Genomic DNA, 13,543 nt, shown 5'->3' on the forward strand with positions numbered 1-13,543 from the left:
AATGCTGCTAGGAGACATACTGAGATAGAAGTGAACATGTGAATTTGACACAGAAAGGATTTCAGACTGGATATGAGATTCATAGGTAAGTTCTGTGCAATCGGTCTGCAGACAATTACAAGCCTCACCAAATAATCCTGTTCTGAATTTCCCTCTAGCCTCAAAAGTGGCAAGAGAAGATAGACTGGGAAAGATTTTGAGGTTGCCCATCCACTTATCTAGGTTTACCTTCAAGGTGTCAAGGGTGCTACTTTACTTGACATGCACTAGAAGTTTGTATAACAGGTGAGAAATAAGTTGAGATATGACTCTATCATGCCAACTTACCTTATTTATCTGTGATGAAGATTTATTTCCTTTAACGGAGTATTTGATGTACCATTAGTTCTGCGAAGGAGTAGGAGATCAAATTGGGTTGGACCCTTCATGGCACGAAAGGCTAGACGTAGATCTATACAGAGGAGTCTGTAAGAGACTGATTACAGAGAAAAGACGGCCAGTCTCTGCTCATAACTAAGATTTTTGAGGTCACTGATCTTTTTAGTTATGAATCTCTGAGATCTCTCAAGTTGTGTGATTTGTTTAGGTAAATACCTTTCAAAAGGTGCATTATATTTAATAATAGGTCTGATGAGATATGAGTAGAGGGGAATTAAGACTTGTTTGGATCTAGTGGAAATGCCTTTGGAGATTAGATGGGCCAGATAAAAGGCTTTCTGAACTGCTGTGGAGACGTGATGGTCAAATGATAAGGAATTACCAACAGGAATACCCACAGTCCATACGATAGTGTCTGATTGGAGGGCTGGAACTCCAGTACAATAAATGAAACTATTTTGTTTACCAAAATGAACTATGTTACATTTTTATGTTTAATTTGAAAACATTGTCTAAGCCATGTTGGAGCAATTGTGAGTCAGTTGAAGATCAAATAACCAATTTACAGTCATCTGCAAACTTACTTAACCATAGACAATAAGTGCTGCCTAGTGACAGGTCTCTTGGAGGAGGCAGAGCCACTCATCCTAATTTTCCAGGGTTCTGTTTGTGAGCCAGTTCGTTAATCAGAACATTACATAGGGATTTACATTTACCTGGGAGAGTTTTTCTGTGATATCCAAGTGTGGGATGGTGTCAAATGCCTTTGTGAGGTCTAGGTATATGTTGTATACTGATTTGCCCTCATCCATTGCTTCAGTAGCCATCTCAAAAAAGTTGACCAGGCTTGTAGGCCACATCTGACCTTGACAAATCTGAACTGGCTTAGGTTTTGAAAATAAAAAAATTGAAAATGTAAGTTGTACATAGGTTATGGAAGTTTCATTCGGGTACGAGTCAAGTATGACATTTTGAAACGGAATTGAATTGGGGTTTATCAAAAAGAAGATATTTCACTCACCTTTTTATTTAGCATCAGACATTTTACAGATTGATTTTCTGAATGAATTTTACCCTAAGGACGAATACCAAGTTATGTTGAATCAAGCAAACAGAAATAAAAACAGTGATTTGCACACATAGTTGATTTACTAATTACCTGATGGAGTAGATCAGATTTTTCACAGCATACTTACAGATCTCGGGGAAAAACATTTGTCCTTTGACAAGTGTATGTCTGAATGACAAGAATTTAATGAATATTTTATGAAAACTTTGGTATTTAACAGATGGACTTGGATATGTGTAAGAAAGAATGACTTGGTATTTAGCATCTAATATTTGAAATGGCATTTTGATAGCTGATATTCAGTCTGTGAAACAGTAGCTGAAATAGTATTTAAGATGATTGTATTTTTTGTATTTTGCTTGTTAATCAGTGTAACAAATGAAGACAAAAATGATTGAGCAGCAGCTATCCACTGTTTAAATATATCATCTATTTCAACATATTTAGAAGAAGTTGTTGGCCATGAGCATATTGTATGCAACTGTATTTATAATATGTACTTTTCCACCTACAAGTACAACTTTGGCAGGTAGAGGAAATTGTAGCCTTAGACATCTGTCAGTTAAGTGTGTGAGATTTTTGCTGCAAGGTCTGATCATATGTACAAGTGTATTTATTTATATATTTATGCTTTTGATAGTTACTGTGACATTCCTTTGTTTTTCAGACGGAGGCATGGGGGCAGCCATCGTAGTAGCTCATTTACTCTGCTTCAGTCCTTGGCTAATGAAGACTGCAAAGACAAACCAACATACAGTGTACTTTTAGGCCAGTTATTTGCTTTCATTGGAACTAACCCTGACCAAGCAGTATGTTTTAGTACAATTATTTTTTGATTTGTTCTTTTTTTATTCTTATGAAAGGATTTTCTGTGTGTTTATTTTTTCATTTATGTTGTCTGTTGTTTCCCTTTGATAGGTTTCAAGTAGCAGTTTTTTGTTGGCTGCTCAGACAAGATGGCGACGTGGTTGTACACGTAAACAGGCTTTAGTACATATGCGAGAACTTCTGACTGCAGCAGTCAGAGTTGGTGGTGTAACTCACCTTGTTGGACCAGTAACTATGGTACTTCAGGGGGGACCCAGGTAAGATTAAAAAAAAAAGTTTCTGAATTGGTAGCTTGTTGCAGATCACATAGCTTGGTTACTGATATTATTTAATATATTGCATAAATACCCTTTTTTTTCTTCTTAGTATTAACTCATTAACTTTGGTTGCTTTAATTTTTTCCCAGAGTTACACAGTGTAAAAGAGACTGAATCTTTCAAATTCAGGTCTTGGCCGATAAAGCGTATACGCAAAAAAATCACCTTCGCTGTTTGAATTATTCTGCCATATAGTAGTTTCTATTTTGGCTTTTGTATTTTTAGTTGAGGTTCAGGTGGTATCTTTGCTTTCATTGTCAGATGTGTTGGGACCAAATGACAGCAAAACAGTAAAAAAATGGATTTTGTATTGATCATTCCAGGAGTATGAACAATTACCTTACCATCGTTCTTTCTGCTCATCTGTTCTAATCATTTTCCCTCAAAATTTTTTTTTATGTTTTATCTACCTGTCTTGGCTATTAATTGTTGATCCCCATCTTCCTGAAACCTGGCATATTTAAGTCTTCTGTAAACATTTCCATCCGTGCTCTTTCTTTGCTTCAGTATTCCTCTGTTTTATAGTAATTTTCATAATATTTCTGAAATATGTCTCAATACAGCTGTGAAATTTCTAGACAGGGAAAGGTAATGGAATGGGATGAGGCCAACAATTTATTAGGACTGCAGGCTAAACATTGTGTTCTCTATCAAGGATTGATACCAGATTCTAGACAAAGAGAAAGAAGCAGGGTGATTCTAAATGAAAGACTAGCGCTGAAAGAGGTTTTAGTAGAATCTAGAACAGAAGCTACTGTTAAAAAAGGAATAATTAGAGTGTATGAAATAATGGATGATAACTATAAGAATCATTCAGAGGAGGTTAGAAATGATTGGGAGGAGCGGTTGGATAAGTATTTTACAAAGAAACAAAGGAGGGATGTATGTATGTCTCCCAGATATGCAACAAAGCTTAGAAGATTTAGGATCTTTGCTTGGCAGTGTTTACATAGGTATTTTTATACCCCAAGTAGACTCCAAAGAAATTTTCCTTGACTTCCAAGATGGCTGCACATCGAGTAACAGTTTAATTCTGGCTCTCCCAGTCTGAAAACAGAAACTTAGCAGAGAAACCCAGTGGACATAGATTTCTGGGCAAATTTCAGTAGCTAACTAAGTGCACTGCCTGAATGCCAGGAAAAAAAGAAAGATAAAGGACCTGGAGGAAAATCAGCTACAAAAGGTGAGGGAAAAACACAGACTGGGAGAAGTACTGCAGTTGTTCAGCAAGAGCAGTGCAAGTTCCACAGTTCCACACATGACTTCTAATAACCTAGATGAAAGTATAAAGTAGCTGCACACAGACCTGGTTAATATAAATGAAACATTGATGGAGTATGTCAACACAAACAATAAAAAGCTGGAAAAAATGGAATAAGCTTTAAACAGATAGATAAGGTGACAGAACTGCAAAACTCAGAGGCTGAAATGAAGAAAAGGCTTACTGAATATGAGACTAAAAAAATAAATGTTTCAGAAAATAGAATTAGAGGACAGAGCAGGTAGGGAAAAACTTAAATTTTCTGCTGTACCAGGGACACTGGAATGAACAGACTATTTTAATTTTATGAAAACATAAATAAGCAACTGGACTGGTATTCCAAAACAGGAATTGTTAATTGAAAGGGGACATCATGTGTATGCTTCAAATCTGGTTACTAGAAAACAACTTAGATCTTTAATAGTGAAGATGTAGTCTTATCGGCAGAAGGAGATGATTCTAACAAAACTGTGGCAGAAGGACAATTTAGTAAAAGTGGTAGACAGCAGAGTGCTTGTGGCAAATGACTGTACACCGGGGAGAAGAGGAGTCCATATATTCCGCTGTTTAGGGAATGTCAAGAAGCAGGTGTGAGATTCAGACTGCTGTACCCAGCCATGTTCAAAATATTTTCCCTGGAGGGACAAAATCATTTTTTGATGAAGTTCATGCTAAGAAGGAAATACAAAAGTTTGTCCAAGAAAGGGTGAGCTGTGAAGCAGAAGGAGTTTCTGCTTTGTGTCCTCCTAGTGATAAGGACTACAGAGACTGAGCCCATGAAATCTTTTTCACTGTTTAAACAGAAAATACCTGAGAGAAGGAAGAAGACATAAGAGTCAACTAGAAGAATCAAAAATACATTGGAAATGAAACAGACAGGATTTGGGAGATAGTGATGAATAGAAATGAAGCTAGTAACTTGGAAATTGACAAATGTGGGGTAATAAAGCCATAGTTATATTTGTGTAACGTGACAGAACAAGAAAGTCTAAAAATATTGGACTTCCTTAGACTTTGTTCAACTTGTAGGGAACTTTAAATCATATGCCATTTTTCATGTTATTAATGTTCAGAGAATAAAATCAGTAACTTGAAAACTGACAAATGTGGGATTACAAAGCAGTTATTATACTTGTGAAACATGGCAGAACAAGAGGATTTAGAAATAATGGATTGTTGTGGACTTTGTTGAACTTCTAGGGAACTCTAAAGCATATGCCCTACTTCACTTTATTAATCTTTGGAAAAATACTTGGGGAGGGGAAGAGGAGGGAGAAAGTTAACTTTTAAGTGAAAATATAAATTTCTTCATGGTACATCTTTAATGGTACATGACTTTCTTTGCAAACTATGAAGTAATGTTTTTTCAGTTATTTTTAAATGTAATGGGGATAATAATAAAAACAGGTTCTTCCTCTCCTCTTCTCTCTATTTCCTTGTTTAGTTTTAAGAACTATAGGCACTGCAACATAAAAAGGGAGAGATGAAGGGTCTGGCTATGAGAACATGTCAAAAGAAAAATTAGTTTGCTTTTTCTCATGCTTTTATAGGGAAATGACTAGGTCAAGGCCCTAGGCTTTATCCAGTAGCAAGGTTTAACAGAAAGCAAGTAAATTACAAAAATAATGAATATTATAAGGCTTTTTTGGTAAACAGTGTATCGTTAGCAGTTTTTGTGTCTGGTTTGCATGTCCTTAGAAGATAGTCTGATAGCAAGAAATGATTTGGAGAAAGTGTTTACTGAAAACAAGTGTTTTCTCATTTGGGAGAACTATAAAGATAACACAAAACCAGACAACACTTACTATAAAAGCAAGGACTGTACCATGTGTCTTAGCATGAATGTCCTTTCTTTTTGGTTAACCCTAGTCTGTCTGCGTGGCTATCAGTTTAGAACTTTTGTTTTCAATAGGAAGGTAAAACTTCACATTTTGAAGATGTACATAGTTTTGCGTGCTATAAAGTTAATAGGTTTTAAGGGGGTATTTTGGGGGTGTGTTTTTTTTTTGTTTGAGGGCTTTCAATAAAACAAACAGTTTTGTAAGATGTGACATAGGCTCAAATGGATATGACAAGAAACAACTATATAAAAGACCAATATGCCATACAAGTATATGCATGAAGTTGGAACTAGACATTTAACAAAAAAGCAGTTGTACATAAAAGGTGGGAACAATGACTGTATAAGAAAATGATATCTTTGTAATGTCTTTAAGTCTGAATTGTCTCGCAAATAAATAGAAAAATGAAAGAGTAGGGAACTATATTTTAAGACATCTAGAGTGCAAATAGCTATGGTACAGAAGCATACCTCTCAACCTGGAAACATCAAAAATCTGGACAAAGGCCCATGAAAAATAGGTGCAAATCTGTACGCTGATTAGCATAACATTTGCATACATAATTATGTAACCCTGCCCACTCTGATGGAATTGTTAGATACCGACTTTCAAACGCAAACTGAAGAATAGGGAACCAAAATATGGCCTCAGACCTGTCAATAGGGAAATCAGTGGTTTGTGTTTGTAGATCAAGACATGGCTTTGTGCATAGAGGGAGGGGAGAGAGACAAGGTATGCACAGCACTAACAGCCTACTGCACAGTGCTGTAAGAAGGCTGGCAAATACAACATGCCCACCACAGCTGCTATCAGTATGGGACAGGGAGAATGGTCACAGCATGAAAGCAAAAAACATAGCATCATCAAATGGTGGTGGTGGTGGTTCTGAGATATAGGAATCAGCCATGGATAGCCATATGTGCACACCTTCCAGCAAGAACAGTTTGTACTTAATGCTATAGTCCAGGCACAAGGTATTTTGAAAGAAGGAGTGACTATATGGTGTGAACATACTGTAGCTGCACCTGTGAGGACTTCCAAAGCAGAAGACAACCTCAGAAAATGCTGAAAGGATCAATTAAAAGTGATAAGTAATTGATGTTTATAACGGAAATTCATTCAAGGTAATTTACCAAATGTTTTGTGCATTAATCAAATAAGCCCACTGGGCACACTGCCTCTTGAAATGCTGTGCTTAATTGATCTACTCAGTTGCATAATACAAAGATGGTGGCTGATAGAATCAAACCTGTGACTGTTCACAGCTTTTACCATCAATGCTAAACTGTTCTTCTGATAAATGTGAATAAATGAGAGAAGCCTTGACCACTGAATGCAAGTTATTTTAATGCAAAGTTAAGTGGATTTGTAAAATCTCCAAGCTGTGGAGATGTCAAATGATATTCTCGTTTGACAGATTGCAGCATAAGGAAATAACAATTTGCTCAGCATAACTGAATGTGTAATGTGATCAAATTAGCATCTAGTGTGACTTAAATAATTTAGCCACAAAAGCCATTTTAAACCAGATATTATACATTTTGCTATAATGGATGGACTGCCAGTTATAAAACATTACTTTCCAACAAATACATATTTACTTCAAATATGTCCTAAGATTCATGATCACTTTTGCTGGAAATGTATATTTAAAAAGTAACAAAACAGTAATTACTAGTAATATTAATTAAAATGACAGGTAAAAATATAGAGATCTTTGCACAACACAGATATGCAAGGATATTTTGTAACCTCAGTTAATGAATAATCTTCTTTTAATCTGAACAGCATTAGTGGTAATATACAAATGGTATATGACTAAATTAAAAGTGATTTGTTAGCGAGGGTACTTTTAGAGAGCTTTTTTTACCAGAGAAGTGCCTGACAAGCCCAAACTGCCCACACACACACACACACACACACACACACACACACACTTGTAATTAGAGCAGCATTTCCGTACCGTACCAGATTTGCAGTTAGAGCAGCAACACTTCAATACTGACTCCTATCTAGAAAGTAAACCGAACTTGCAAACTCGCACACAAAAAAAAAAAAAGCAGAGAAAGAAAAAAGAAATAAACTGGACCTGCAATTAGAGCAGCAGCATTTCCATATTGACTCCTATCTAGAAAGTAAACCAGACTTACAAACACATGCACACACTGAATAAAAGAAATTAAAACAGACACAGAGTCACACACACACAAAAAAAGAAATAAACTGGACCTGCAATTAGAGCAGCAGCATTTCCGTACTGACTCCTATAAACTGGAAGCTTGCAAAACACCACAAAACAAAAAGAAATAGCATTTCTGCACTGACTCCATTAAACTGGACTTGCAAACACACAGGGGAAAAAAAAAAGAAATAAAAGGACCTGCAATTAGAGCAGCAGCAATTGTTCCATATTGACTCCTTGAATACAGACTACATACAATACGGACTTAGCAACTGAAAAAGAAATAAACTGGACTTGAGCAGCAGCAATTGTTCGTACTGAGACTATCTTCTGAATTAAAATAAACCAGAATTTTGCTACCTAAAAGATTAGAGCTGAATAGTACTGACTTGTATCTAAAAGCAGCAGCAATCATTCCATACTGACTCCTGTCCAAAAGATTAGAGCTGAATAGCACTGACTCCTATCTAAATGATTAGAGCTGAAAATAAACCGGACTTGCAATTAGAGCAGCAGCAAGCATAACGTACTGACTCCTTGAATACAGACCACACACACAGTATGGACTTATCAATTGAAAACATTGCTCGTGTAAGCAAAAACATAACATAAACATTACTTAGAGCAGCAGCAATTGCTCCATACTGAATACGGACAACCACATGATTTGAAAAAAATTGCTTATACTGAATACTGGCTTGCAGTCCGCTACGGACTTAAACAGAGCAGACAGAGCAGCAAAGTAATCCTCTACTACAGAGCTACAGACTTACACTGAGCGGCAGCTAGCAAATGAAATACTCACACAGACACACACACACACACACTTTGTACCTGACTTGTAGCAATGTTCATTCCTTCAGGCTCACACTCGCAGATAAAGCTCTCCTGTCCCTGCTTAAGTGCAAATAGTTCCCTTGAAATTTGCATTTGTTTCCCGCTCGTCCATGGCTTAAGTTCCATTTGCTTGTAAATATAATGTTAATGTCCTCTTCATCCCTGGTTTAAGTTGCTCGCTCACAAATATATCATTATCATTTGAAATTCCCTCGCAATGTCCCAGGATAAGCCGGAAGTGCACTTCAGCTTTTCAATTCCCACAGGCTAATGGTGCTGATGTCATCTTGCACATGATGAAATCAGGTCAAAAGTCGAAAATTTGAAAACAGAGCCAGGAAAATCAGAAATTAAAGGGTGCCACTCGGGAATCGTGGCACCCCATTATTTGGACCTCAAAACCAGTAAAAGCCGAGAAATTCGGTACGGTTGAGAGGTATGTACAGAAGACACACCTGAACTGAACTGAACATGTGAATTTGATAAATAAGGTTTTTCAGGATAGTTATTTAGCAGAATATCGGGTGAAAGGAAAAGGGGAGTACTTATGTTAATTGCAAGAGAAGCTTCAGTAGTGATGGAAGAGGAAAAAAGATGATAGTGGTAGATTTGTAGTACTGAGGGGCTGGTGTCAAGGGATGAGGATTACACTGGCATGTATTTATATTCTACCTAAAACTGCTGTAATGGAACTTAAGAAAGTTCGGAGAGAAATAATCAGCTTTCAGCAAAGAATATTACTTATTTTGCAACAGTGAAAATGTGTCTGGAGGGTCCGGAAGGGAAAATATAACGAAGGAGGGTAGATTTTTGAAAAAAAAAATGTATGAAAATGAGAAGCTGGCTCTTTCCTACCTATCTCTTGAAAATAGAGGACTTTAAGGAATGGGTTATAGAAGTTATTCAGGAGCTATTAGGGAAGATAGACATTTCTTCTGAAAATATAGCTAGGGAATGAGATAAAATTAAATGAGAGTTTAAAACTATGGTGGGAATAAAGGAAAGGGAGATATGGTTAAGAAGTAATTATTTAGGGGGACTGTTTTGCAGACTAGGTGGAATCCCACAGAACAAGAAAAGGAGCATCTGCATAATGCTAAACAGAAAATAGGGTATTATCTTGATAATATGCATGAGTTTAGAAAGGCTGCTGTCACGCAACTATTTTTTTGATAACTCTAGAGCATAAAAATTTTTAGCACAAAGAATCTTGCAACAGAAAGTAGAAAGGGTTGTTGCCAAACTTAGGAAGCCTATAACAAGGAAGATAACAAGAGGTCCTGTAGAAGTACTAGAAGTATTTCAAAAATGTTATGAAAGTCTGTATAAAGCAGGGAGGTATGGAAATCAAGTAAAGGTACAAATGAAAATGTTTATGGAAGAATTAAATATGCCAAGGTTAGAGGTAGGTGAGGCTCCATTACTATTAGTTAGGATAGGAGGAGATGAGATAAAAATGGTGATATATAACCACTCTACAGGAAAGTCCCCAGGAATAGATGGTGTTTTAGTGGAAGTTTGGAAGGAAACAACTGATTAGGATCTGGAAGGTTTTGTTTAACAGTGTTTTAAGAGGAGGAGAATTACCAACATCTTGGAATAAAGTGGTAGTAGCTGTAATGCCTAAAGAGGGTAAAGATCCATCGGATCCAGCTTCATACAGGCCCATTTCACATTACAAAACTTTTTTTTTTTTATTAAAGCCCTCAAAAAAAAAAAAAGTTCCCCCCTGAAACCTATTAATTTAATACTAACACACAAAACTATGTACATCTTCAGATATTCAAGTTTTACTCTCCTAATAGGAACAAATGTCCCAAACTGACAGCTGCACTCACAGACTTGAGTCAACCTAAAAGAAAGTTATCCATGGTAAGACGCATGGTGCAGCCTGTGCTTCTACTGAGTGCTAACTGGTTTGTCTTATCTTTATTGCTATCCCAGCTGGGAGGTCCACTTCCACATTCCCGGTACCAGCTACCTCAGTGCCAATGGTGGACCTCACCTCTGCATCTGAGTCTACTCTATGGACTTTGGCTGCTTCGGATCCATTGCGCATCTGGGACCGCGGTTTGGCTGTCAGTACTGGGACCTTAGCACAGTTCTGGTTGTTTCCATGGTGCCATCTTCAGCTCTTGGAGCCATGATAGTTTTGAGCCCTCTCTTGGCTCCTGCTCTGGGTGGCGGCTTGTCGGAGCGAGGTGTGACCCTGGTTCTGAAGTTGTCTTTCTCGGTTCTGGGCTCCCATCCCTCTTCAGGCAGGCCTGCCTTTCAGATTATGGAGAGAGCTTTGGCTCCCAGCTGAGCTTTATTCTCGTTGGAGTGCCATATTTTTGTATCCTGTGGTTCGCAGCTCTCACAATCTACTACATCTGGACAGCAGGCATGAGGTGCAAGACACCCTGGAACAGGGTCCCTCCTCTTTGGAGTCTTTTACAGAATTTCCCCCTGAGGAGCCTCCTGTAAGAGGATGTGCAAGAGGAAGCACATAGATTCTCCCGAAGAGTCAGTCACTGAAGACACAGATTATGAAAAAGGAGACGCCCCCCCCCCCCGTCACCCCCTGAAGATGTCTCTTTTGGAGACATCCTGGAAATACTAAAATAGAGGGGTGATTGGAAGCCCTCAAACCCATCCTCTGAAGATTCTGTATTCTTGCAAGCTTTTCGTACCCGCCCCTCTACTTCCTGGTTGACCTCACTTACAGACAACCTAATTAAGCTGATTGTCCAGTGGGTGTGGAAGGTCCTGATTCTATAGAACCCATTCCCCGGAGACCTGATTAAATTTTAACAGCCCCAAAAGATCAGCCCCATTGGTCTAAAGGTCTAGCAGTGGATGCCATGGTGGTGGCAGCAGCCAAGAAGGAACTCACTGAGGAGATGTCTACTGTCCATCCTGCTAGTCAGGAGTCTAGGATTATGGACAGATTTGGGATGTGGGTTTTTGCCTCATCGACCTTCACTATTAGGTCCTTGAACTTCTTGGCACATTTTACTGGACTCCAAATGGATCTGATAACTGAGCTTTCAGACACCCCTACAGGAGCTCTGCCTGATGAGGTTTGGGACAAGGTTGTCTCGCACCTTGCCACCCTGGAGTCTGTCTCAAATTTGTCCATGTGGCTCATTGCCCATGCAGCCAAAGGGACCTGTAGGGCAGCAAGTACAGGTGTTGCATTAAGGCGACATGCCTGAATGCGCTTGTGTGACTTCGCTGAGCCCTTCAAGTCTTCCTTCGTCAGTACTCCAGTTGATGCATGCTCTTTGGCTCAAAAGTTAAGGACACACTAGCCAGGTGCGAGAAGGACAGAAAGACCCTTTCTGCAGTTGGCTTTCGTTTTTCTACTCCTCAACAATCCTATTTTAGGAATCAAAGGAGTGGGAAAATGTTGTTCAAAAAATCCTAAGGGCCTTTTCTTGACACGCATGGTGAGTACTCCACCCAGGGCAGAGGGGGGAACTCTTCTGAACGACATCCTCCCCATGGTAGAAGGGGTCCACGTAACCAGGGATCCAGAGATTCCTTTTCCAGACAACTCTACCAGTGCTCCTGAATGGAGGCCTTATTGATTACCTCTGGAAGCAGTTAGGGGAAGATTTTCACTGCACCAGTCTGCCTGACTAATGATAACTTCATATACCTGGGTGCAGAAAATTGTCACCAGAGGTTATCACATACCATTCACTCTTTTTCCAAGACTTCAAAAATGAATCCCTGATGTTCCACCCAGTCAGAGGGATCTAGCAGCAGTACAAATCCAAAAGCTGCTTCTAAAAAGAGTCATCCAAGAAGTGCCACCAGACCAAAGAGGATCTGGATTTTACTGAAGATTCTTTTTAGTGCCAGAAAAGACAGGGGTGTTCACCAAATGTATGGCAGTTGTAGCAGCTCACCTGAGACTGCAAGGATTCTGAGTGTTTCCATATCTAGATGACTGGCTCCTCACAGCCCCCTCCAGGCATCTACTGCTCTAGCAGCCGACTGTTCTACACCTTGCAGAGACTCTAGGCATTTCCATAAACAACGAAAAGTCACAGTTGTCTCCTTCACATGATCTAGGGTTCATAGGATGTAGACTCAACATGATTTCCTATGTAGCCTCTCTTCCTCTACACAGACTGATGAAGCTAAGGTCACAAGTTCAAGCGATCATCTCCCGAAATAAAGTTCCTGCTTGCCAGGTACTGCAAACTCTGGGGTCCATGGCAATAACTATAACCTTAGTACCCCTAGAAAGAGATCATATGAGACTGCTTCAATGGCTCTTGGCGTCACAGTGATTGATTCTAACACATATGATGTCACATCCAATCCTGATAACAAATCTCTGCAAAAAGGATTTATCTTGGTGAATAAAGCCAGAAGAAAATCTATGGAGTCGCTCCTTCTCTCCCCCTCCGCTCAAAGCCATAGTGATCACAGATGCTTCCCAGATATGTTGGGGGGAGCATTATCTGGGGAGACTGTCCAAGGCACTTGGTCCCCTCAAGAGGCCAATATGCATATCAGTGTCCATTATTAACTGCAGTGCTTTTAGCGTTGCAAGTCTTTCAGTCTGTCCTTCCTTCTCGGACAGTTCCAATCCAGTTAGACAACATGTCGGTAGTCTGGTATGTCAACAAACTAGGAGGAATCAGATTCAAGCTTCTATGTCGGGAAGCCCTAAGAATTTGGCAGTGAGCTATTATAGCCGCTTTCTGGTAGCAATGCATATCTTGGATAAATCCAGTGTGGTTGTGGACAAGTTGAGCAGATGCAACTTCAATCTCAACCACAAAGTAGCAATGAAGATTTTTCGTTTATTGGTGCCACTCTTGCTGCGATCTG

General features: G+C 38.9%; 1 protein-coding gene across 2 annotated transcripts in view; it reads left to right on the plus strand.

Annotated features, from left to right (window-relative positions):
- HECTD4 (HECT domain E3 ubiquitin protein ligase 4) overlaps nucleotides 1-13,543 on the plus strand; it is a 5,422,508-nt gene that overhangs the window by 2,759,679 nt on the left and 2,649,286 nt on the right. For both annotated transcript variants that reach the window (XM_044068422.1, XM_044068423.1), the window contains exons 31-32: nucleotides 2,115-2,256; nucleotides 2,366-2,532. In XM_044068422.1, the coding sequence (XP_043924357.1) occupies nucleotides 2,115-2,256; nucleotides 2,366-2,532 (309 nt within the window). The remainder of the gene's footprint in view (nucleotides 1-2,114; nucleotides 2,257-2,365; nucleotides 2,533-13,543) is intronic.

This window comes from Protopterus annectens, chromosome 4.part0, assembly GCF_019279795.1.
Source record: "Protopterus annectens isolate FY-2018-M chromosome 4.part0, PAN1.0, whole genome shotgun sequence".
Taxonomy (NCBI): Eukaryota; Metazoa; Chordata; order Ceratodontiformes; family Protopteridae; genus Protopterus; species Protopterus annectens.